Source organism: Hypanus sabinus, chromosome 25, assembly GCF_030144855.1.
Source record: "Hypanus sabinus isolate sHypSab1 chromosome 25, sHypSab1.hap1, whole genome shotgun sequence".
Classification (NCBI taxonomy): domain Eukaryota; kingdom Metazoa; phylum Chordata; class Chondrichthyes; order Myliobatiformes; family Dasyatidae; genus Hypanus; species Hypanus sabinus.
The window spans coordinates 44849825-44872523 of record NC_082730.1 but is presented as its reverse complement, the minus strand read 5'-3'; the positions used below and the strand labels follow the sequence as shown (position 1 = coordinate 44872523).

The window sequence follows — 22699 nt, the reverse complement described above, 5'->3', positions numbered from 1 at the left end:
CAAAGCTGATGAACCTAAAGGAAGAGCAGAGAGAGATATAGTCTGGTACCAGTGGTGTCACAGGAGTTGCCATTTAGTGTTGAATTTAGCATAGGACCATCTTAGGGACTCCAGCTCCAGGTTTTTTCTCAGTATTTAGTCTCAAAGCCTTTTCCATGAGTGATATAGCTGTAAGGCAGAGAGTGTTTGAGATTACAGTTTTCCTTCTAGATTTTTAAGATATCAAGTGAAGGTCAGTAGCTGGAATTGGTATTGGGAGCATTTAATTATCCCCACTACCCCCCAGCTATGACAACTTTAAGGAACCAATTAATAATAATTAATTTGCAAACACAACTAATTTACCTAATTATAAATGTAAGAGGTTTAAGCACAAATGCTGGAAAACTTGAGCACTAACCAGTATGCTGGAGGAATCCAGGTCAGGCAGCATTTACGGAAATTAATAAACAGTCGATGTTAGGGGCTGACACCCTTCATCAGGGTGAATTTTGTGTGGGTTGAAGGAAAGCTTCTGGGGCGCATGATATACTACTTCAACACAGGAGCAAAATTAGGCTGCTTGGCCCATCAAGTCTGCTCATGGCCGATTTAGAACATAGAACCTTCATGCTGACCTTTTAACCTAACCCTTCCTTCCTACATAGCCCTCCATTTTTATTTCATTCATGTGCCTCTCTATTGTATCCTTTCCTAATATATCGGCCTCTGCCACCACCCCTGACCTCTGACACCCTCCCTGTACTTTCCTCCATTCACCTTAAATTTATGTCCCTTGTATTGGCCACTTGCACTCTGGGAAAAAGTCTCTATCTATTCCTCTAATCATCTTGTACACCTATCAAGTCATTGCTCATCCTCCTCCACTCCAAAGGGAAAAGCTTGCTCAACCTCTCCTCAGAAGACATGCACCCTAATCCAGGCAGCATCCTAATAAATCCCCTCTGCACCCTCTCTAAAGATTCAGAGGGATTTATTATACCTCTCAACCCCATTCTTCTGCCTTCTTCCCGTAACTTTTGATGCTCTGATTAATCAAGAACCTGTCAACCTCCACTTTAAATATTCCCTCCGGTGTGTCAACTGTACAGAGGCTCCAGGTGAGTATAGGTAAGGTGCGGTAAAGAGGACTGACAAAGACAGGTGGAAAAAGGGTGGTGCAGGCAAGTGGTGCATTTTAGAACGTAGAACATAGATAGTATAGCACAGTACAGGCCCTTCAGCCCACAATGTTGTGCCAACCCTTAAACCCTGCCTCCCATATAACCCCCCCCCACCTTAAATTCCTCCATATACCTGTCTAGTAGTCTTTTAAATTTCACTAGTGTATCTGCCTCCACCACTGACTCAGGCAGTGCATTCCATGTACTAACCACTCTCTGAGTGAAAAACCTTCCTCTAATATCCCCTTTGAACTTCCCACCCTTTACCTTAAAGCCATGTCCTCTTGTATTGAGCAGTGATGCCCTGGGGAAGAGGCGCTGGCTGTCCACTCTATCTATGCCTCTTAATATCTTGATTACCTCTATCAAGTCTCCTCTCATCCTCTTCTCTCCAGAGAGTACAGCCCTAGCTCCCTTAATCTCTGATCATAATCCATACTCTCTAAACCAGGCAGCATCCTGGTAAATCTCCTCTGTACCTTTCCAATGCTTCCACATCCTTCCTATAGTGAGGTGACCAGAACTGGACACAGTACTCCAAGTGTGGCCTAACCAGAGTTTTATAGAGCTGCATCATTACCCCAAGGCTCTGTTTGAGCTATTGGTGGAACAAGTTCAAAGCTCTTAATGGCCCAGATCCAGAATCATTTTTGTTCTATAACCCTGCTCGAACTCAAAGGTCTTCTTCCACTGGTCTTTTAAATTTTAATAATATTCCTAAAATATAATTGGCAGATCAGCTTTTTTTGAACTACTCTCCTAAACTGTGGAACTCAATAACCAAAGCTATAAGGGATACAGACTCAGCACTTTGAACTACATCATCTGTATGAAGAGAGCTCTATAAATATTATTATTAATTCACATTTTTAAATGCCAACTCAAAACCTATTTATTTAATCTTGCTTTTAACTAACATTTTTTCTTTTACTTTCATAGTTGTGCTTTTACCCCATTGCGAAGCACTATGAGCTACTTATAAAAAATGCTCTATAAATTAGGTTGTTATTGTTAAAGTCAAGACAGATAAGCAACAACTTTGGAAGATATACAGGATCAGAGAGGCATTCACAGCATCTGTGCAAAAGAGCGAACAGTCGACGTTTCGGGCCAAAACCCTTCATCAGTTCTTGTCCAAGATCAGAAAACAGAGTTTTACAGACAAGTGTAAAGAAATCTCTGGTGTTTGCACATAATAGAAGCATACAATTATGAAAAGAATAAGAACAATAGAGGTAGGAAAGTTGTTTCTACCGGTGGGTGAGACCAGGCCCAGGATTCAGGTTTAGAGGTTTAGAACAAGGATGAGGAGAAGCTGCTTCTCTCAGAGCAGTGAATCTGTGGAATTCTCTACCCAGGGAAGCAGTAGAAGCTACGTCATCAAATATATTTAAGACACAGTTAGATTTTTGAAATTAAGAGTTTTATGGAAAAGGCAGGTAAGTGAGCTGAGTCCACGGCCAGATCAGCCATGTTCTTACTGAATGGCGCAGCAGGCTCAATAGGCCAGTTGGCCTACTCCTGCTCCTGTTAGTTATGTTCGTGTGGTAACTGTCTGGCTGACAACCCTACTCTGCAATAATCATCATCCCAAACTCCAGCTTACAATGATGAGAGGAGGAAAGAGGGAATGCCATGGGCTGTTTAGGCCACTCTTATTGTTCTACCAGATCATTCACTTGGTGTACATTTTTTGAGTTTCTGGATAAAACTGTTAAATTTTACTTAAGACCATAGACATAGGAGCAAAATCAGACCATTCAACCCATTGAGTCTGCTCCGCCATTTTATCAACCCCATTCTCCTGCCTTCTCACTGAAACCACTGACTCCCTGACTAATCAAGAACCTATCAACCTCCGCTTTAAGTATACTCAATAAGTCGGCCTCCACACCCATCTTTGGCGATGAATTCCACAGATTCACTACCCTCTGGATTAAGAAATTCCTCCTCATCACTGTTCTAAGGGACATCCCTCTATTCCAGGGGTCCCCAACCTTTGTTATACCATGGACTTACTTCTCTCTGTTTGCCCATATTCCAGTGGTATGCCTACTGTGAAGTTCCCTGTTGCTTGCTACACCATTTCAACTCTCATTAACCATATCACTTCATCTATTCGGCTGGTGGCGCAGTGACATCAGTGCCGGACTCCAGGCTCCCAAGTTCGAATCCAGTTGGGCTGCTCCTGGGCACGCTTTCCATCCATGCCGGGTTGAGTGTCGAGCTCGCAACTCAAAACAAAAGCACAAACGACTGCGCTGCGAGAAGGACATGGGGGACCACTCAGAGAATCTTACCTCCAAGACAACCACTTGGAAAAAAAAAGTGGTCTCCAAGGCTCTGGCAGAGTATAGCACGCACACAAAAAAAAATTCTGCCTAATGCTCAAAATTTCACCTTGACCTGCACCCTGTACCCCATTATTTAGTTTAAAATTGTGTCCTCGAAATAGGGAGGTGGTAGTTCAGCGTGCACGTGCACACACACACCTACTCACAATGCTGGGGAGATGTTGGTACACTTCATTATACTGCAAGCAATGCAAAATGTTTCAATAGGTGCATTTAATATAAGAGAAATGTATACAATATACATCCTGAAATTCTTTTTCTTTACAAACATCCATGAAATAGAGGAGTGCCCCAAAGAATGAATAACAGTTAAATGTTAGAGCCCCAAAGTCCCTCTCAGCTCCCTCTATTACTCAATAAATCGGCCTCCTTGTAGTAAGGATCTACCTCTTACTAATAATGATAAGGAAGACACAGAGGGAATCTATATTTACCGACAATTAACCTTTACTGCCTCAACTAAAAAGCATGGGGGTTCACAATCTAACTACCTGCATACACACACTAGAATCCCTGACCCTCCATGAACAGTCAATGAAGAGTAAAGGTATTACCTGAGAAAGGAGTCTACGCTGGCCGGGGGTTCCTCGTGGTCCCGATCACCACATCTGTGCGGTCTGCCTTATCCTCGATGGTTGGTCTCTGGTTGCTGGAGAGTTATTGCCCCTGCGTATTTGGAGCTCCCAACACTGATAGTGTTCCTCATCAATGGAAAGGATGGATCTCCATCCCATTGGCTCAAGGTCACCTGACCTACCTGGGTAAACTTCTTACTGGCTCTGGTCCAGGGCCACAAACAACATTGTACTATGGTTTCTGCTCCCCAGCCTTATGTCTGTGTAGCTTTCAACTCTGACTGGTTCAAACGAGCCGAACTAGGTGACCTAGACACCGTCTAATGAGATTACAGTCTGCTTCTCCAGCAAGCCTGCCACTTTACCCAACAAATAGCTACTTGTCTGAGAATAGTCTCAGGTTTAGCAGGTCATTAGCTGAAACTCGTATCCACATTCAGTTGCTCTGTTTAGATTATCCCCGAGCAAGAATCAGTTCTGAATTCACAAAGGACTGCAAGGACAGTCTCATAAAATGGCTTTCTCCAGCTGCTTGGACCTCATGGCAAGAACAGAGACAATTGGTTGTGTACTTGGTCTGTAGTTGATTCATTCAAATTCACTGATTGACTGTAGTTCTTTCTGCCCAAGAGTTATGTAATAATATATAATAATATTATAGGATGAGATACTCAAGCAATTCACTATACTCTGGAACTTGAAATAATAATCTTTGCAGGCATGAAAAATTGAAGATGATTAATGTCTCAATTTAGGAGTCTATATATAGTAGCAGGATGATCCCAATATCATCTGCAGATACTAACATCGGCACCTCAGTAGCTAGCGGTTAACATGACACTATTACAGCTGGGACGTCGGAGTTTGGAGCTCAAACCTGGTGCAGTCTGTAAGAAGTCTCTATACATCCTCCCTGTAGAATACATGGGTTTCCTCTGGGTGCTCTGGTTTCCTCCCACAGTCCAAAGATGTACTGTTTTGTAGGTTCATTGATTGTTGCAAATTGTCCTGTGATTAGGCCGGGGTTAAATTGGAGGGTTGCTAGGCGATGTGGTTTCAAGAGCCAGAAGGGTGTGTCTAAATAAATAAAAAAAAATTACTGCTGAACCTGGAAGAAGTTCCAGCAAGAAGGGAAATTGTTTTGGATGCAGATCCACGCCATTCTGACTTGGTTAGCAGTATCTTAGAATGTCGAACATAGCACAGTGCAGGCTCTTTGGCTCATGACGCTGTGCTGACCTTCTAAACTAACCCTTCCCTCCCACCGAACCCTCCACTGCTCTATCATCCATGTGCCTCTCTAAGAGTCTCTTAAATGTCCCTGATGTATCTGCTGCTACTACCACCCAGGCAGCACATTAGGTGCACTCACCAATCTGTGTAAAAAAAACACTACCTCTGATACTCCCCCTGTACTTTCCCCTAATCACCTTAAAATTATGCCCATTTCTGCCCTGGGGGGAAAAAGTCTCTGGATGTCCACTCAATCTGTGCCTTTTATAACCTTATACACCTCTATCAAATCACCTCTCATCTTCCTTTGCTTGCTGCTGTATAATACAGACAGCAGCCTGGTAAATCTCTCTTCATTCTCTCTAAAGCTTTCACCTCCTTTCTGTAGTGAGGTGACCAGAACTGAACATAATACTCGGTGTGGTCTAACCAGGGTTTTCTAGAACTGTAACATTACCTTGCAATCTTGAACTCAATCCCCTGACTAATAAAGGCCAACACAGCATACACCTTCTTAACCAACCCATCAACTTGAGTGGCTATTTTGAGGGATCTCTGGATGTGAACCTCAAGATCCCTCTGCAGCTACACACTACGAGGAATCCCGCCAATGAACCTGTACTCTGCCCTCAAGCTTGACCATCCAGTGTGTATCATTTCAACTCCATCTGCCACTTCTCAGCCCAGCTCAGCACCCTATCAATCTCCTGTTGTAACCTATGACATGCTTCTGTGTTATCCACAATACCAGCTCTAAAGTGAATCACTTCACACTTTTCTAAGCTGAACTCTATCTGCCACTTCTCAGCCCAGCTCAGCACCCTATCAATGTCCCATTGTAACCTACATCAAGCTTCTACACTAACAGCAACTCCACCAACCTTGCTCATTTATAAATATCACAAATATCCTGGAACTGAACTGTGCAGAGAACCACTGGTCACTGACCTCCAGGCAGAGTGTCCATACACCAATCCATATACTCGTTAGTTGCACACTGCTTTGAGCTTTGATGTGTTTGAAGTGAGAGTGTTTCACTGACACTTTGTCAATTGTGTTTTCTCCTCTCTTTTTTTTCCACCAACTTTTTCGATTGCCCAGATATTGGACTTCACTGAGCAACCTTGTGGCATCACTTCTGAACTCTGTGCGATCCATCGCATCCCTTCTACTCCTCCTTTTCCTTTTCATTATCATCTTTTCCCTGCTCGGAATGCAGCTGTTTGGTGGGAAGTTCAACTTTCCTGACATGCGCGTACGAAGGAGTACTTTCGACACTTTCCCTCAAGCCCTTCTGAGCGTCTTTCAGGTAGGTTAAGTGTTAAACAAATCCCCATAACATTGGCTCTTTAGAATCATTATCAGCTTTATTATCACTGATACATTCAAAGGTTCAAAGGTCTAATTTAATGTCAGAGAAATGTATATAATATACATCCTGAAATGCTTTTTATTCGCAACCATGAAAACAAAGAAGAGCCCCAAAGAATGAACAACAGTTAAATATTAGAACCCCAAAGACCCCTCACATTTATCCACATTAAATTGCATCTGCCATGTATTTGCCCACCCACCTAACCTATCCAAGTCACCCTGCATCCCCATAGCATCCTCCTCACAGCTAATACCGCTGCCCAGCTTCATGTCATCCGCAAACTTGGAGATGCTGCAATTAATTCCCTCATCTAAATCATTAATATATATTGTAAACAACTGGGGTCCCAGCACTGAGCCTTGCGGTACCCCACTAGTCACTGCCTGCCATTCTGAAAAGGTCTCGTTTACTCCTACTCTTTGCTTCCTGTCTGCCAACCAATTCTCTATCCACATCAATACCATACCCCAATACCGTGTGCAGTTTGCACACTAATCTCCTGTTTGGGATCTTGTCAAAAGCCTTTTGAAAATCTAAATATACCACATCCACTGGCCCTCCCCTATCCACTCTACTAGTTACATCTTCAAAAAATTCTATAAGATTTGTCAGACACGATTTTCCTTTCACAAATCCATGCTGACTTTGTCCGATGATTTCACCTCTTTCCAAATGTGCCGTTATCACATCTTTGATAACCGACTCTAGCATGTCAGACTAACCAGTCTATAATTCCCCGGTTTTTCCTCTCCCTCCTTCTTTAAAAAATAGGGTTACATTAGCCACCCTCCTATCCTCAGGAATTAATCCAGAATCTAAAGAGTTTTGAAAAATTATCATTAATGCATCCACTATTTCTTGGGCTACTTCCTTAAGCACTCTGGGATGCCGACCATCTGGCCCTTGGGATTTATCTGCCTTTAATCCCTTCAAATTACCTAACACCACTTCCCTACTGACATGCATTTCCCTCAGTTCCTCCATCTCACTAGAACCTCGGTCCCCTACTATTTCTGGAGGATTATTTATGTCCTCCGTGGTGAAGACAGAACCAAAGTAGTTATTCAATTGGTCTGCCATGTCCTTGTTCCCTATGATCAATTCATCTGTTTCTGACTGTAAGGGACCTACATTTGTCTTGACCAATCTTTTTCTTTTCACATATCTATAAAAGCTTTTACAGTCAGTTTTTATGTTCCCTGCCAGCTTTCTCTCAATCTTTTTTCCCTTTCCTAATTAAGCCCTTTGTCCTCCTCTGCTGGTCTCTGAATTTCTCCCAGTCCTCAGGTGTGCCACTTTTTTTTTTTGCTAATTTATATGTTTCTTCTTTGGACTTGATACTATCCCTAATTTCCCTTGTCAGCCACAGGTGCACTACCTTCCCTGGTTTATTTTGCCAAACTGGGATGAACAATTGTTGTAGTTCATCCATGCAATCTTTAAATGCTTGCCATTGCGTATCCACCGTCAACCCTTTAAGTATCATTTGCCAGTCTATCTTAGCTAATTCACGTCTCATACCTTCAAAGTTACCCTTCTTTAAGTTCAGAACCTTTGTTTCTGAATTAACTATGTCACTCTCTATCTTAATGAAGAATTCCACCTTATTATGGTCACTCTTACCCAAGGGGCCTCGCACGACAAGATTGCTAACTAACCCTTCCTCATTGCTCAATACCCAATCTAGAATGGCCTGCTCTCTAGTTGGTTCCTCGACATGTTGGTTCAGAAAACCATCCCGCATACATTCCAAGAAATCCTCTTCCTCAGCACCCTTACCAATTTGGTTCACCCAATCTATATGTAGATTGAAGTCACCCATTATAACTACTGTTCCTTTATTGCACACATTTCTAATTTCCTGTTTAATGCCATCCCCAACCTCACTACTACTGTTAGGTGGCCTGTACACAACTCCCACCAGCGTTTTCTGCCCCTTAGTGTTATGCAGCTCTACCCATATCGATTCCACATCCTCCAGGCTAATGTCCTTCCTTTCTATTGCTTTAATCTCCTCTCTAACCAGCAATGCTACCTCACCTCCTTTTCTTTCCTGTCTATCCTTACTGAATATTGAATATCCCTGGATGTTGAGCTCCCATCCTTGGTCACCCTGGAGCCATGTCTCTGTGATCCCAACTATATCATCTTCATTAATAACTATCTGCACATTCAGTTCATCCACCTTGTTACGAATGCTCCTCACATTGACACACAAAGCCTTCAGGCTTGTTTTAACAACACTCTTAGCCCTTATACAATTATGTTGAAAAGTGGCCCTTTTTGCTTTTTGTCCTGGATTTGCCTGCCTGCCTGCCACTTTTACTTTTCACCTTACTACTTTTTGCTTCTACCCTCATTCTACACCCCTCTGTCTCTCTGCACTTGTTCCCATCCCCCTGCCACATTAGTTTAAATCCTCCTGAACAGCAGTAGCAAATGCTCCCCCTAGGACATTGGTTCCAGTCCAGCCCAGGTGCAGACCATCCTGTTTATACCAGTCCCACCTCCCCCAGAACTGGTTCCAATGCCCCAGAAATTTGAATCCCTCCCCCCCTTGCAACATTTTTCAAGCCACGTATTCATCTGAAATATCCTCCTATTTCTACTCTGACTAGCATGTGGCACTGGTAGTAATCCAGAGATTATTATCTTTGTTGTCCTACTTTTTAGTTTATCTCCTAACTCCCTAAATTCACCTTGTAGGACCTCATCCCCTTTTTTACCTATATCATTGGTACCTATGTGCACCACGACCAATGGCTGTTCACCCTCCCATTCCAGAATGTCCTCAGAGACATCCTTGACCCTTGCACCAGGGAGGCAACATATCATCCTGGAGTCTCGTTTGCAGTGACAGAAACGCCTATCTATTCCCCTTACAATCGAATCCCCATCACTATAGCTCTCCCACTCCTTTTCCTTCCCTCCTGTGCCGCAGAGCCACCCATGGTGCAGTGAACTCAGCTGCTGCTGCCTTCCCCTGATGAGACATCTCCCCCAACAGTATCCAAAACAGTACATCTGTTTTAGGAGGCAGATGACCTCAGGGGACTCCTGCTCTACCTGCCTACTGCTATGCTGTCTAGTGGCCACCCCTTCCCTTTCTGCCTGTGTAGGCCTTTACCTGCGGTGTGGCCAACTCACTGAATGTGCTATTCACGACTTTCTCTGCATCGCGGATGCTCCAGTATGAATCCAATCGCAGCTCCAGTCGCTCAATGCGGTTTGCCAGAAGCTGCAGTTGGACACACTTCCTGCACACATAGTCGTCAGGGACGCTGGAATTATCCCTGATTTTCCACATGCTGCAGAATGAACAAACTCCGGGGCCGATCTCAGCTGCCATGACCTACCCAATACTTGCCTCAACTTTTGAAACTTTCTCCTTTTAAAGGAACTTACCAGGCCTTACCTCACTTGGAGTGAAGCTCGTCCTCAGCCTCTGCTCGCCAAAGCCTCTTGAGACAAAGCTTTCCTACTCTGTCTCCCACTACTCTGTCACCTGCTCCATCTACTGTTCTCTTTAAATACTTCCGCTGCCTCACGGTCCGACTTCCACGTGCTTGCGCAGTTGTGCCCCCGTTAAACTGCCGAAGAAAAAAAATATATTCACTATATTCATGTGAGGAAAATATGCGCTGTGTTTAATATTAAAATTCCTTAGATAAACCCTTGTAGAAACAAAATTGAGTGTATTAGCCCCTTATAATTGACATCACCTATAATCAAGTCTTGATTAACACACCCCCCCCCACTAATTGGCTGCTCCGCAAGAATATTGTCAATATTAAACCGATCCGTGGTGCAAAAAAGGTTGGTGACTCCTGGTTTAAAAGTCCGTTATGTGGCTTTTTTCAAGCTCTGTGCCTGAAGATCTCAAAGATCCCCGGTCTCCAGGCACACAGACATAGATATTGATATCACACAGGTCTCCTGCTGTGACACCAACCCTCGATCCACCCATCTCCAGAGCCCTGAGATCCTAGACTTCCAATTCCAAGTCGGACCCTTAGGCTGAGACCTTGGCTCATATAACCATATAACAATTACAGCACGGAAACAGGCCATCTTGGCCCTTCTAGTCTGTGCCAAACGCTTACTGTCACCTAGTCCCACCTATCTGCACTCAGTGAACAACAGCCGGTTGTGAAACCCCAAGAGCAGGTCCCATTCCCACAAAGAACCATAGTCAACCTGGAACTCCAGGTCAGGGTCTTCAAAAGAATCCTGAAAGGGAAAAATAAAGATATTGAAGATGGAAATAGAGCTGTTTCTGAAGATGCAAACAAAATCATGAAATTTGTTGTTTTGTGATACATAGAAGTTACAGTAACAAATATAAAAAAAAGTAGTGTGAAAAGAGAGCAGAATTCTGAGGTGGTGTTCATTAAGAAATCTGATAGTGGAGAAGAAGCTGTTCCTAAAACATTGTACATCTTCAGTTTCCTGTACCTCCTCCTTGATGGTAGTAACAAGAAAAGGACATGTCCTGGATGAAGGATATTTAATAACTGATGCTGCCTTCTTGAAGCATTGCCTTTGGACGATGTCCTTGTTGCTGGGGAGGCTAGTACCCTTGATGACGCTGAGCTGAGTTTACAACTTTGAGCTTTTTCCGATCCTGTGCAGTGGCTGCTGTATTTCAGACGGTGATGCATCCAGTCTGATTTGTCCCCATGGTGCATCTGTAAAAATTTGCTACCTTAATAGAGAAGTTTATGGGTTAATGTGTATAGTGAGTAGTTCTGGGTTCCATATCTAAGGAAGGATACGCTGGCATTGGAGAGGATCCATATATACCATATAACCATATAACAATTACAGTACAGAAACAGGCCATCTTGGCCCTTCTAGTCTGTGCCGAACGCTTACTCTCACCTAGTCCCACCTACCTGCACTCAGCCCATAACCCTCCATTCCTTTCCTGTCCATATACCTATCCAATTTTACTTTAAATGACAATACTGAACCTGCCTCTACCACTTCTACTGGAAGCTTGTTCCACACAGCTACCATACTCTGAATAAACCAGAGGAGGTCTATGAGAATGATACCAGGAATGAAAGGGTTAATATAAGAGGAACATTTGGTGCAGGATCCTCTCAGAAAGACAGTGGACTGTCAGGTCAGCAAAAAGGATCATTGGCTACAGTCTACCATCACTGCAGGATGTCCAGGACAGAATCATTGCAGACACTCCCCACCCTGCAAACTGCCTTTTCCAAAAGCTCCCTTCTGGAAAGCACTATTGGATTATTGAAACGAAAACTTCACACCATCTTAAAAGTTTCTTCCACCAGTCAGTTAATCTAATCAACCATTCCAGTTAGTTTCCCCCACCCCACTCTATCTGTTGCCCGTCACTGCACAAATATGTTAAACCGTATCCTGTGATGCTGTTTCCATGGTGAATACATGCACAGTACTCCGACCTGGAAATTCATATTTTATATAATTCTCTATAACTGTTGAACGTTGTTTGTTGCATGTTGCACCCTGACCAACACACCACAGCAAATTCCGAAATGTATATGGCAAATAAAGTTGATCCTTGGAGGCAGCTACATAAGGGACATTGATAGACACGTGAGGATGTCAGAGGTGTGTTTTTACAGAGTTGTGAATGTTTGGAACACACTGGTGGGGGTGGTGATGGAGGGTAGAGGCAGATACATTAGGAACATTTAGATAGACACATGGGAATGTCAGAGATGGGGACAGAGTGATGAATGTTTGGAACACACTGGTGGGGGTGGTGATGGAGGGTAGAGGCAGATACATTAGGAACATTTAGATAGACACATGGGAATGTCAGAGATGGGGACAGAGTGATGAATGTTTGGAACACACTGGTGGGGGTGGTGATGGAGGGTAGAGGCAGATACATTAGGAACATTTAGATAGACACATGGGAATGTCAGAGATGGGGTTTTACACAGAGTGATGAATGTTTGGAACACACTGGTGGGGGTGGTGGTAGAGGCAGATATATTAGAGACATTTAGACACATGGGAATGTCAGAGATGGGGACAGAGTGATGAATGTTTGGAACACACTGCCAGGGGTGGTGGTAGAGGCAGATATATTAGAGACATTTGAATGCCTCATAAATTAAATGCATGGATGATAGAAAAATAGAGGGCTATGTATGAGGGAAGGGTCAGATTGACCTTAGAGTAGGCACAAGATCATGGGCTGAAGGGGCTGTACTGTTCTAAGGTTCTAAAGTTTTTGGATAATGTGAGTGCAGAAGAGTGGAGTGGAGATGAAAGACCAGCTGTGCTGGCATGTGGCTCTGTGCTCTGTCTCCTTTGTTCTCATGCTGTATGCTTGGCGATGCGCTGTGCTTGCACGGGGACAAACCATAATGTCTTGTTCTGTGCAGATCCTTACTGGCGAGGACTGGAATTCTGTCATGAATGACGGGATCATGGCTTATGGAGGCCCTTCCTTCCCCGGGGTCCTTGTCTGCATCTACTTCATCATTCTGTTTGTCTGTGGAAACTGTATCCTTCAATCTGGATGGAGAGCAGTGGGGAGGGGGTTATGAGCAATGGTGTGTCAGCTTGGTCATAAAACACAAGAAATTCTGCAGATACTGGAAATGCAGAGCAACACACAAAATGCTGGAGGAACATGTACCAGTTAGTAGGTTACTTAGTCATCGTACATTGTCTTGTGATCAGCCACAACAGATGCATAGTGGTTGGTGTGACACTTACAGCTTGGGGTGTTGTAAATGAAAATTATTTTAAAATTTGTTCCATGTTCAGCTCAGGGTATTTGCATATATTCACAAACAAAAGGAGGTAACTGGAGAAAGAGAAAAAACACATGTCTACAGTGTTGCAGTAGAGAAATCAAATTAATGCTCATCATCCTCTAACTGAACTGATCTGCAGAATTCTGACAGACTTTCATACAGCCTCTCCTCTCTCCGAGTCTAACTCAGACTCAACATTCTCCGACTCTCTTGATGTACTTTTTCCTAACCTAGCACTAGCCACCAGCTGGGAAGTGGCCTGTGACAAAGCTCTTTCCCCTCGCACCAAGAAGGTGCCCCTTACACAGGTACTTTTCTAGGCATCTGGGAAGGTGCCCTTTTTTACCCCTTACACAGGTACTTTTCCCTGCATCTGTGAAGAAGGTGCCCATTTTTACCCCTTACACTGGTACTTTTCCATGCATTTGGGAAGGTGCCCCTTTTTACCCCTTACACAGGTACTTTTCCATGCATCTGGGAAGGTGCCCCTTTTTACCCCTTACACAGGTACTTTTCCCTGCATCTGTGAAGAAGCTGCCCATTTTTACCCCTTACACAGGTACTTTTCCAAGCATCTGGGAAGGTGCCCCTTTTTACCCCTTACACAGGTACTTTTCCATGTATCTGGGAAGGTGCCCCTTTTTACCCCTTACACAGGTACTTTTCCATGCATCTGGGAAGAAGGTGCCCATTTTTACCCCTTACACAGGTACTTTTCCCTGCATCTGTGAAGAAGGTGCCCATTTTTACCCCTTACACAGGTACTTTTCCATGCGTCTGGGAAGGTGCCCCTTTTTACCCCTTACACTGGTACTTTTCCCTGCGTCTGGGAAGGTGCCCCTTTTTACCCCCCACACAGGTACTTTTCCATGCGTCTGGGAAGGTGCCCATTTTTACCCCTTACACAGGTACTTTTCCATGCATCTGGGAAGGTGCCCCTTTTTACCCCTTACACTGGTACTTTTCCATGCATCTGGGAAGGTGCCCCTTTTTACCCCTCACACAGGTACTTTTCCATGCATCTGGGAAGGTGCTCCTTTTTACCCCTTACACTGGTACTTTTCCATGCATCTGGGAAGGTGCCCCTTTTTACCCCTTACACAGGTACTTTTCCATGCGTCTGGGACCTCCTTTTTACCCCTTACACTGGTACTTTTCCCTGCATCTGGGAAGGTGCCCATTTTTACCCCTTACACAGGTACTTTTCCCTGCGTCTGGGACCTGCCCCTTTTTACCCCTCACACAGGTACTTTTCCCTGCGTCTGGGACCTGCTCCTTTTTACCCCTCACACTGGTACTTTTCCCTGCGTCTGGGACCTGCCCCTTTTTACCCCTCACACAGGTACTTTTCCCTGCGTCTGGGACCTGCTCCTTTTTACCCCTCACACTGGTACTTTTCCCTGCGTCTGGGACCTGCTCCTTTTTACCCCTCACACTGGTACTTTTCCCTGCGTCTGGGACCTGCTCCTTTTTACCCCTCACACTGGTACTTTTCCCTGCGTCTGGGACTTGCTCCTTTTTACCCCTCACACTGGTACTTTTCCCTGCGTCTGGGACCTGCTCCTTTTTACCCCTTACACAGGTACTTTTCCCTGCGTCTGGGAAGGTGCCCCTTTTTACCCCTCACACAGGTACTTTTCCCTGCGTCTGGGACCTGCTCCTTTTTACCCCTTACACAGGTACTTTTCCCTGCGTCTGGGAAGGTGCCCCTTTTTACCCCTCACACAGGTACTTTTCCCTGCGTCTGGGACCTGCTCCTGCACAGTGACTTCGTCTTCCTGTGAAAAATATGTTTTTTGCCATTGTCCACTCTTAAGGCTGTACCCTGAGCTTTCTCAAAAGCTTGCTGTGGACTGTTGTACTTCCTCTAAACAACCCCACTCCAAGCTAACAGCACTTTGTCTTGCTGACTTCCATTTTATTTTAGCACATACCAAGAAGGAATCCGATTTAACCCTTTCCTTACACTCCACCCTCGATTTCTCGTTGAGACATTGTACCACAATTATGGTAAATACAAATTAGCTAGGATTATTACAACATAATTAAGCAGTGGGATTATTAATACAAAATCTGTATAATAAGCTAAAATAAACTGCATTTTGAGCTCAACTATTGACTGACCACTATTCCAAATTCCCAAACTTTAATTTGAATAATGCAAACCAGAACGCAATTAATCATGGTTACATTTCATGAATGTGTTGGAGGCATCATTGCACTACTGGATGTCTGCTTTTTCTATCAGAGTTCTTTGTGTGTTCATTTTCACAGCTCAGATGGCGACCTCTGCTCAGGGGAAGGTCCAAGCCATCTATAGATCAATTCCAGGGCTGTTATTGCACCTGGGAGGGAAGAAAAAGTATCTGCTATTATCAGTCTTACAAAAATTAAAATCATTCTTATTTGGTCAATTTCTCCCTGTTCAAACACACCAGATGGTCTTTCCATCTTACTGATACCTAGTGAGTGTTACCGCCTCCATTTGCCACAATCTCCCCATTGCACCCACACTTTCCCTCCCTTGGGGGAACCCTTTCTTCAGTGCTGGTTTCCTCCTCCAGTTCTGGGGTACACTTGTCATCGGTGAAAGTGTTGTTTAGATTGTACACTCAGTGCGAGTTGGTCTCAGTAAATGGAACTGTTGGTTTAAAAGTCCATTTTGTCTTTCAATTAGCCCTGATGCTTGTGGTAATAGGGTACAGGCTGTACCCAATGAATTCCTCAGTCTTTCACAGCTTGCCTCAAGAAGCGAAACCATTGTTTGATTGTATTTCTTGAGGGTCCCTTAACAACCAACTAACTTCTGCAATCCCTTCAGTGTGTGACCCTGGTCAGCTTTTGTGCAAGGAATTGTCATTAGCAGACCTGAATAGGTGTCAGCCATGGTAAACAAATATTTAGATTGTTGCTTCTGTGGTAGGGGTGCGACATAATCAATCTGCTATGCCTGGGCTATACCAGTCCCCCTTTTAATGTAGGCAGTCGACTTCTCTCCTCGGAGTACTGTTCTTTTGACCTGCTGACAAATATCACATGCAGAAATAGCTTCTTTCATCACATGTACTGGTAGTTGTATACCTCATTGTTTAGTCCATTTCATCGTGCCATGAACTCCCAAATGACCAGATGTCCAATGTGCCCGTTGTCCCATTGCACCGGTTCCAGGGGTGTTGACCTGACAACTCAGATTAACTGGTCCATTTTATTATTAGAGGTGGTGGAGAGAGAGGTTACCAGTGACCTTCATTTGTTGGGCTGCTTCCTAGATCTTCCTGTTCCCACAAAGGTTTTTTCTGTATCTGCCATCCTGTCATCCACACAGCTATTCCATTCACAATACTCATGAGTCTGTGAATACGTACAGCTGACTTGTTTCCTGCTACAAAGGTAGCGTGACATCCAGCAAGCTGCCTGGTTGGAGTGTCCTTTCCCTGCCACAGTGATGAGGTTACGTCCAGCAAGCTGCCTGGTTGGAGTGTCCTTTCCCTGCCACAGTGATGAGGATACGTCCAGCAAGCTGGCTGGCTGGAGTGTCCTTTCCCTGCCACAGTGATGAGGATACGTCCAGCAAGCTGGCTGGCTGGAGTGTCCTTTCCCTGCCACAGTGATGAGGATACATCCAGCAAGCTGGCTGGCTGGAGTGTCCTTTCCCTGCCACAGTGATGAGGATACGTCCAGCAAGCTGGCTGGCTGGAGTGTCCTTTCCCTGCCACAGTGATGAGGATACGTCCAACAAGCTGGCTGGCTGGAATGTCCTTTCCCTGCCACAGTGATGAGGATACGTCCAGCCAGCTGCCTGGTTGGAGTGTCCTTTCCCTGCCACAGTGATGAGGATACGTCCAGCAAGCTGGCTGGCTGGAATGTCCTTCCGTTGCTGCTACAGAACGGCACCTGTAACCTGGTTAAGCAGGGCAGTTCCCCAATCCTGGAACCCAGCTTTCTAGTGACTGGAGCCATCTGTAAGCCAGGCATAGCAATAGTCTGCCATAGACAACTGTGTACAGTACACGCCAGGTAACAGAAGAGGGAAACACTGGTGTAGAGGGTTCAGCAATTTGTACCACGGATACGTAGGGTACACTTGTGTAATTTGTTGACTCCTTCCGAGCCCATTCTGCAATGTACCACTTCCATTTCACAGTAGAGTTACTGCACCCTCCCCACCCTGTAGTGGAGCTCTGCGAGGGGAGGGCAGGTTTCACTTCCCTCTCTGGAGGCCTCCATCTTACCAAGGGCCAGTAGCAGGCTAGCAGTTGTCCTTCAAAGGGTGTACATCGTTCAGCTGCATCAGACAGTGCGGGACAAAACCATTTTGTCTCTGCCTGATGTACAGATACCTGCAGCTCAAAGGGCAATCTAGGTAAATGAGGAACCAGAGGCAGGGCTGGACCCACTGCCTCCTAAGCTGGTGTTGCTCTGGACCCATTTAAAACAGGACTGCTAGGTGGCATGTGTCACCTAGCAACAACCCCACAAATCTTGCTTATTGGTGGGGGTAGCCATTTCAGTTAAATTATTCTGTACTTCGTCTGGGTTGCTTGAAGCCCTGAGACCCAGTACCTGGGCAAATTGTCTTAGCACCTCTATTTTCTGTGGATTCACCACCCATCCTCAGTCCAGTACCAATACCGGTATGTCCAGGGCTTCAGCTACCCCTGCCTGGGTGGATCCTCTTAGCATGTCATCAATATAGTGGGCTACCTCTACATCAGGTGAGAGTGTACATGCATCATAGGCCTCACCCTATCAGAGTAGGGCTGTACAGATTCCCCTGAGGCAATCTAGTAAAACTAACTGCCTGTCTTCCCATGTGAAGACAGATGTGTAACACCTGTTTGCCAGAAAACCAAATGACATAGTACAACACTAGCTGTTAGTAGGCCATCAGAAGCTCTAGGTATTGGAAGGGGCAGTGAATAGAAAACATTAGTTCTAGAGGCAAGTTTTGTTTTTATAAAATATATAAAAAATATTTGTATGAGTAAGAACAGTTCAAAATCCCAACATTGTGTCGGTTCCAAATGATTCCTGTTTAGTTAGAATCAGTAATATTTATTAGAATAACCTTTGTTACTTCCATTTCTCCAAATTAGATCTAGTGTTATTCCTTATTTAAAAATTTACAGACTAACCTTTCCTTTTTTAAAATTTATCCCTAGTTAGAAACTGTTTTCCTATTAATTATACTGTATTTAACTTCAATTTCAGTCGATTCAAATCCAGTACCTCCAAAAAAATATACAGCTTAACTCCTTTCACGTTTCTCCAACATCACAATTTTTAAACAAAGTAAACTTCGTTCAGTAACTTATCAAATTCTTTGCAAAAATAAATTCTTGCAGAAAATCAAACTCAGATCCATGGAATGAAACTAAATGCATACAGCCAACCGTATTAAATCCTCTCCGTCATTGAACAAATCTTTCCTGCGCTTCACCTTGAAGGGCTATCTTGTTCATTCGACGAAATAGTTGATATACTGTACACGGAAAATCGATTCGCAATATTAACACGAAAATCTGAACAAATACCTTGGTATGATTTAACAGAACGAATTCCCGGTTACACAGTAGAGATCTTGGACTTTTGTTTCTGCCGATAATTACAGCTTCTGCTTATTATATTGAGCTTCAATAGATCTTTTATCACTATCGTCTCTCCAGGGGGTTTACCCTGAAGTTTTCAAGTAGGGTAGGGATACTCACTACTAATTCCACTTTAAAAAGTTTATATATCAGGTTCCAACAGTTCACTGCGTTCCTCTCGCTTTCCCGTGTTTACGTCAGCCACCTCCATTCTCTTTTTAAAAATTAAATTCGGTAAACCTCGTCTTCGAGGTAAGGTTTGGCCCGATTGGACTGGAAGATTGGTTGGCTGAGTTGTGGAACGGAACGGGTTGAGCAAGATGTCAGCTTCAATGCAGCGCCAGTTTGAAGAATTGCTGAGTTGGTCGTGGGTGGGAGATGAACTGGATAGTGGAAGTGAGTTAGAGCTGGAGGCCAGTGGGAAAGAGGAATGGAGTGGAAAGAGTAAAAAAGTTATGAGGTGTTGAACTCTGAGGAATGATCGAAATAGGACAGCAAAGCAATGGATAGATGATGAGATTAAAGCAATTATAAAATTGAGCGAAGACGGGTGATTGGAACCCGATTCATTTGGCGAAGATAATCAACAAACTTATCGGTGAGGTGAAAAGAGCAAAGATTTTACGAAGTGGATCTATATTAGTGATTTGTTGGGATAGTGCTCTGCAAGGTAAAGTGATAAGATTGAATAAAATAGATGGAAGAAAAGTACAATGTTCAATACCCAACAACAGAAAGTGGACTGGAGGAGTTATTCCGGGGATACCATAGAACATCACAGCACAGAAACAGGCCTTTTGGCCCTTCTTTTCTTGGCTGTGCCAAACCATTTTTCTGCCTATTCCCACTGACCTGCACCTGGACCAAATGTTACAAGGGGCGACAGCAGAGAACCCAAGTTCTCGGGAATAGGAATAGGGATTCTCCCAATTGGAATAGGGAATGAAGTATCACACAAGGATTGACCAACTAACTGGCAACTTGTGATAGGGTCGTCCTCGTTTTTATTTCCCATTCTCTGATTGAAAGCCAGATGTATAGTAATTGGGTAACTAGCAGCATTTAACTGAAATTGGGGCATGATCAGGGAGAAAGGAATGTTAAAGGGGAACGGCCGACCAGAACAATGACACCATATCCCTCCAAGCCTCTCTCATCCGTATACATGTCCAAGTTTTTCTTAAATGTCAAAAGTGAGCCTGCATTCACCACTTCATCTGGCAGCTCATTCCACACTCCCACCACTCTCTGCGTGAAGAAGCCCCCACTAATGTTCTCTATAAATTTTTCCCCCTTCACCCTTAACCCATGACCTCTGTTTTTTTTCTCCCCTAGCCTCAGTGGAAAAAGCTTGCTTGCATTCACTCTATACCCATCATAATTTTATATACCTCTGTCAAATCACCCCTTATTCTCCTACGCTTCAGGGAATAAAGTTCTAACCTATTCAACCTTTCTCTGTAACTCAGTTTCTCAAGTCCCGGTAACATCCTTGTAAACCTCCTCTGCACTCTTTCAACCTTATTAATATCCTTCCTGTAATTAGGTGACCAAAACTGCACACAATACTCCAAATTCGGTCTCACCAATGTCTTATACAACCTCACCATTACATTCCAACTCTTAAACTCAATACTTTGATTTAAAAAAGGCCAATGTACCAAAAGCTCTCTTTATGACCCTATCCACCTGTGCACCACTTTTAGGGAATTATGTATCTGTACTCCCAGATCTCTCTGTTCTGCACTCCTCAGTGTCCTACCATTTACCTTGTATGTTCTACCTTGGTTTGACCTTCTGAAGTGCAATAACTCACACTTGTCTGCATTAAACTTCATCTGCCATTTTTCAGCCCATTCCTCCAACTGGTCCAAATCCCTCTGCAAGCTTTGAAAACCTTCCTCACTGTCCACTACACCTCCAATCTTTGTATCATCAGCAAACTTGCTGATCCAATTTGCCACATTATCATCCAGATCATTGATATAGATGATAAATAACAATGGTCCCAGCACTGATCCGTGTGGCACACCACTAGTCTCAGGCCTCCACTCAGAGTAGCAATCCTCCACTACCACTCTCTGACTTCTCCCATTGAGCCAATGTCTAATCCAATTTACTACCTCTCCATGTATACCTAGCAACTGAATCTTCCTAACTAGCCTCCCATGCGGGACCTTGTCAAAGGCCTTACTGAAGTCCATGTATACAACATCCATTGCCTTCCCTTCATCCACTTTCCTGGTAATTTCCTCGAAAAACTCTAATAGATTGGTTAAACATGACCTACCATGCACAAAGCCATGCTGACTATTTCTAATAAGTCCCTGTCTATCCAAATACTTGTAGATCCTATCTCTTAGTATTCCTTCCAATAATTTACCTACTACCGATGTCAAACTTACCGACCTATAATTTCCCGGCTTACTTTTTGAGCCTTTTTTAACAACGGAACTACATGAGCTATCCTCTGGCACCTGACCCGTGGATATCAACATTTTAAATATTTCTGCCAGGGCCCCTGCAATTTCAACACTAGTCTCCTTCAAGGTCCAAGAGAATACCCTGTCATGTCCTGGGGATTTATCTACTCTGATTTGCCTCAAGACAGCAAGCACTTCCTCCTCTTTAATCTGTATAAATTCCATGACCTCCCTACTTGTTTGCCTTGCTTCCATGGACTCCATTCCAGTTTCCTTAGTAAATACAGATGCAAAAAAAACCCATTTAATATCTCTCCAATTTCTTTGGTTCCATACATAGCCGACCACTCTGATCTTCAAGAGGACCAATTTTATCCCTTACTATCCTTTTGCTCTTAACATAAGAATCCTAAGAAGCTCTTAGGATTAAGAGGATGTTCTTCACCCTGATTGCCAAAGCAAACTCATGTCTTCTTTTAGCTTTCCTGATTTCTTTCTTAAGTATTTTCTTACTCTTTTTATACATTTATACTCCTCAAGCATCTTATTTCCTCCCTGTTGCATGTTACACATCTTCTTTATCAGAATTCCAATATCCCTCGAGGACCAAGGTTCCTTATTCTTATTCATTTTGCCTTTAACCCTGACAGGAACATACAAACTCTGCATTCTCAAAATTTCTCCTTTGAAGGCCTCCCACTTACCAATGACATCCTTGCCAGAGAACAACCTGTCCCAATCTAAGCTTTTTAGATCCTTTCTCATTTCGTCAAATTTGGCCTTTTTCCAGTTTAGTATTTCAACCCGAGGACCAGATCTGTCTTTATCCATGATCAGGTTAAAACTAATGATGTTATGATCATTGGAACCAAAGTGTTCCCCTACACACACTTCTGTCACCTGCCCTAACTCATTTCCTAATAGGAGATCTAATAATGCATCCTCCCTAGTTGGTACATCTATATATTGATTTAGAAAACTTACCTGAACACCTTTCACAAACTCTAACCCATCTAGACCTTTAACAGTATGGGAGTCCCAATCAATGTGTGGAAAATTAAAATCCACTGCAATCACAACTTTCTATCTCCTGCAGTTGTCTGTTATCTCTCTGCAAATTTGCTCCTCCAATTCTCGCTGACTATTGGGTGGTTAATAATACAACCCTATTAATGTGGTCATACCTTTCCTGTTTCTCAGCTACACCCATATGGCCTCAGT

The 22699-nt window shown here is 43.7% G+C and overlaps 1 protein-coding gene across 1 annotated transcript in view; it reads left to right on the top strand.

The window, feature by feature from the left end:
* Positions 1-22699, top strand: part of LOC132381205 (voltage-dependent L-type calcium channel subunit alpha-1S-like) — a 381429-nt gene that overhangs the window by 134368 nt on the left and 224362 nt on the right. Inside the window, exons 12-13 of the mRNA XM_059950504.1 lie at positions 6427-6634; positions 13090-13210. Coding sequence (XP_059806487.1) covers positions 6427-6634; positions 13090-13210 — 329 coding nt within the window. The remainder of the gene's footprint in view (positions 1-6426; positions 6635-13089; positions 13211-22699) is intronic.